The sequence below is a fragment of the Cupressus sempervirens genome, chromosome 9 (assembly GCF_028749045.1).
Source record: "Cupressus sempervirens isolate cs-2001-9-10 chromosome 9, ASM2874904v1, whole genome shotgun sequence".
Taxonomy (NCBI): domain Eukaryota; kingdom Viridiplantae; phylum Streptophyta; class Pinopsida; order Cupressales; family Cupressaceae; genus Cupressus; species Cupressus sempervirens.
In genome coordinates, this window is record NC_143126.1 from 49,741,850 (window position 1) to 49,745,965 (window position 4,116).

A 4,116-nucleotide genomic window follows, 5' to 3' on the forward strand; every position below is an offset into this window, starting at 1 on the left:
CCTCTGAGTCATTAGGCTCTATATCACAACACAAGATCCAATGCACTAAATAGTCAAAAGTAGGCAATTTTATGAAATTGATCAAGGGTATTTTGGAAATAGCAATGTACCTAATATATTTTTTGTCATAATTAAATATTCATAATTGAACTTTACTTAATTATGCTTTGGATAATACATTGCGCAATTGTTTGCGTATGAGATACATAGGAGTTTGCAACTATATTAAACACATGGTGTAGGAGAATTCTACTTTAGGTGGTGATAGTTATTATCAGATTTCCACTTTATATGTGGGACCAACCTTTAGTGCACATATCACATTATAATACTCATCATGTGGCACATGCTTTGTTGTATAATGAAGGATGATCCACCTTTGGTACAAACATGTGATTCCACCTTCCATAGGTTACAACTCATCTTCTCTTTAACATTGTTGTTATCGTCTTATCTATATAAGCAAATCTATTATATGCATTTTAATTATGTCTATTATCAATAATACCATTCAAACATCTTAATGCAATTGTCTTGTCATTCTCTTGTGAAGTTATCTTGATCTTTCATTTGATCTTAAAAGTGTTGTAGAACCACTTTAACAAAAACTTTCAATTAGATTTTAAAATAAAATATATGCACTCATAACATATAAAATAAATAAAATTAAAATATTAATTTTATTAGATCAAATTCTTAAAATAAAAAGTAAAAGGATTAGATTTATAAATAATTATTACAATAAGCTAATTTTGGCTTTTCTAAAATTTTGAATCTTTTCAAGACACTTAGATTTCTAAGATATTGACATGCTGGTTTGACTTACATTATTTTAAACCATTATTCTGATCTTGCTCCATTATTGGATATTTTCACCAAGAGTGTGCCATGATACCCTTTCATATTACCGAGCAATAATCCGGTGAGGATTAAAATTAATTTAAAATAACAATAAATGAACATAAAGGCTTACGTGGAGGAGAAAATGAAAACTACTCTCGTCCTTGTCACAATTATTCAAACGAGAAAGCGTCTCTAAATAGCCAATAATATATCTATATGTATGAATAAATAAAATATATTTTTATTAATTTAAACGACTCTGCCATTTAGGTAGTTTTACTTTTTAATTTTTTTAACTGCCATTGATGAAAGATTCGGAATCATCTTCAAATGATATAAAAGAAGCTTTTGGCGTGCTCTTCTTTTTTATTTGGTTTTTCGTTTGTTGTCAACTTCAGAGAGATGAGATCTCTAACGAACCAGTTTATTCCATGAGAAATGGATGTAGGTCATCTACCTCTCTCAATCCGTTCTCCAAATTTGTTTTTCAGGGCTTGCGTGAATCCAACGGTAACGTAACAAAGAAGAGCGACATGTCATTGATTTTTCTATTGATTTTTGGTCTACTACTTCTCTTTGTCGAGATCGACTAACCCTAACGATCTGTTTATTCAAATGCTTTTAAAAAATTACATTTACAGTCAGGTCAATCAGAAGCAACACTGCCGGCCCCGGCCATGAGATCTACACGCTAAAAATTATGAAATTTGAACTCTAGCACAACTACTCTCAACGATTCCAACTTCCGCTTTGCGTGCCTTGCTGAGATTTTCTGAGCAACTGGAATAAGAAGCTGGAAGGCCGTAACACTAGTGTAACTGCAATTATTCTCTGTTTTATATGTCTGAAGAAGAATAATGAGACGTCAAAAGATTTGGCTTTGTTGCAATGCAAAACTTTAGCAAGAATTCTTCTCTGTTTTGTACACCTGAAGCGGGAATATAAGATCTGAAAAGATTTGATTTAGTTGCAAGGCCATATTAGAGGAAGATCTCTTCTCTATTTTATGTCTTCGACTCTGAAGCGGAATTGTAAGACATGAAAAGACTTGCTTCAGTTGAAAAGTCAGATTATAGAAAGAATCCTTCTCTGTTCTATGCATCTGAAGCAGAATTACAAGACATGAAAATATTTGCTTTGGTTGAGAAGCGATATTGTTGAAAGAATTCTTCTATGTTCTTTATACCTGAAGCGGAATTATAAGAGATGAAAAGATTTTCTTTTGCTTTAGTTGCAAGTCCGTTCTGGAGCAAGATTTCTTATCTTTCTATGTATCTGAAGCCGAATTATTAGGATATGAAAATATTTTCTTGAGTCGAAAGGCCGTCATACAGCAAGAATTCTTCTCTGTTCTATATATCTGAAGCGGAATTATAAGAGATGAAAAGATTTGCATTAGTTGCAATTCTTCCTTGTTTTTATATATCTGAAGCAGAATTATAAAGACGTCAAAAGATATTCTTTTTTCGTAAATTCTTGTTTGTTATATACATCTGAAGCGGAATTGTAAGACATCAATATATTTGCCAGAATATTTGCCTTTAAAGAGTTAAGTTTGAACATGGAGTTCATGAAGCTGCTTTTCATGGCGATCTTTTGTGCGACTGTATGCGAAGGAATAAACACTGAAGAGCTCACTTCTCCAAAAATTTCCAACAAATCTGTATGGGAGTGTTTCAAGAATTTGACAAGCGCGCAGAGAGGCGACACCTTCGAAGCAATGCCTAATCTGAAGCATTATTTCAAAAGATTCGGCTATTTGTCGATTCCAGACGGAGAAAACGAGACGGAAGAATTCGACGAGATGATGGAATCGGCTGTCAAAATGTACCAGAAAAACTTCGGCCTGAACGTGACGGGAAGCTTAGATCAACAGACGGTGTCGCAGCTGATGACGCCTCGGTGCGGCCGCGAGGACGTCATCAACGGAACATCCGTCATGAGGAGAAGCAACGGAAGCAAGAAAGCAAAGGATTTCATCCATGGCACGAAACATTTCAGCTACTTTCCAGGCAATCCGCGGTGGTCCGTCAACAGACGGAACCTCACATACGCCTTCGACCTTGACCACGAAGTCCCGGAGATAACCCTGACGGAATTGCAGACGGTTTTCGCCAGGTCTTTTCAGCGTTGGGCCGCCGTTATCCCCGTCACGTTCACGGAGACGGACAATTTCCCGTCCGCTGACATCAAAATCGGGTTTCTCCGTGTATCTCACGGCGACGGGCAACCATTTGACGGCGTTCTTGGAACCCTAGCTCACGCCTTCTCACCTCAGGACGGGCGTTTCCATCTTGACGCCGCGGAGTCGTGGACCGTCGATCTTGACGACGACAGTTCGATGACGGCAATTGATTTGGAATCTGTTGCGACGCACGAAATCGGGCATCTGTTAGGGCTGGGCCATTCCAGTGTGAAGGAGGCCGTCATGTACCCGAGTATTCCCACACGAACCAGAAAAGTTCAGCTCCGTTCTGATGACGTGGAAGGAGTTCAGAGCCTTTACGGCTCCAACCCCAACTACAACGCCCCTTTGATTTCGACTATTCAAGGAGAACAGAACGGCCACGTGTCTGGCCGCCCCCGGTACCGATTTCTCTGCTCCTCATCTTTGCTCATTCTTTTCATTTCGTATTTTCTTGCTCTCTGAAGATCTCCGGTCATGGAAGCGACGGCTTTCTTATTCCTGCAGAAATATTCACTCATGTACAGTGTTATTTTTGTGTGGCGCGCAAGCAACATGCTTTTTCAATTGATTCAAGTGTAAATCCTTTGAGCTGGTTTTTACTGGGATTGTTTCAAGCTAGATTTGTTATTTTCTGCATTCGAATAAATAAGATTTCATCACTTCTTCCAAGGATAGTACAGGATGGTACTGTACTACTGTGTCATGATTTAAGTATCCCGTGCTCACTAAAATCATTCTCCCATGAAAGTTAGTTAAGGGCCAATGAAAAACCCTAACTTGCCAATCATCCAAAACAAAAAGTGCTTGATGTTGTCAGTTGGTAAGAAACAGGCTGAATTAAACTGTATTATACGACATAAAGAAAATTATAATGTGCCGTATTAGTTGTGTATGTACAAATATTTATTCAACAAAACTAGATAAAGAAAACTACTTTATCCCACTCACACAGGGCTTTTGCAAATATGAATGAAAAGACTTGACCAGACGGTTTGCTACAGAAAACCAAGCAATAAAGAAATATTAATCTGACGGAATTTTTTTGGGGAAATGAGTTACTGTTCTTTTTCATTGACCTGAGCATT

General features: G+C 37.4%; 1 protein-coding gene across 1 annotated transcript; it reads left to right on the forward strand.

Annotated features, from left to right (window-relative positions):
- Positions 1-1,142: 1,142 nt before the first annotated feature.
- LOC149537559 (metalloendoproteinase 2-MMP-like) lies at positions 1,143-3,700 on the forward strand. Its single transcript, XM_089798961.1, has 2 exons — positions 1,143-1,353; positions 1,485-3,700. The coding sequence occupies exon 2, from the start codon at positions 2,405-2,407 to the stop codon at positions 3,491-3,493; it is 1,089 nt and encodes a 362-aa protein (XP_089655087.1). The 5' UTR covers positions 1,143-1,353; positions 1,485-2,404; the 3' UTR covers positions 3,494-3,700.
- The last annotated feature ends 416 nt before the right edge of the window (positions 3,701-4,116 follow it).

Bases quoted from the DNA above. Each gene is read 5' to 3' on its own strand.
- LOC149537559 (XM_089798961.1), top strand. From the start codon at position 2,405: ATGGAGTTCATGAAGCTGCTTTTCATGGCGATCTTTTGTGCGACTGTA.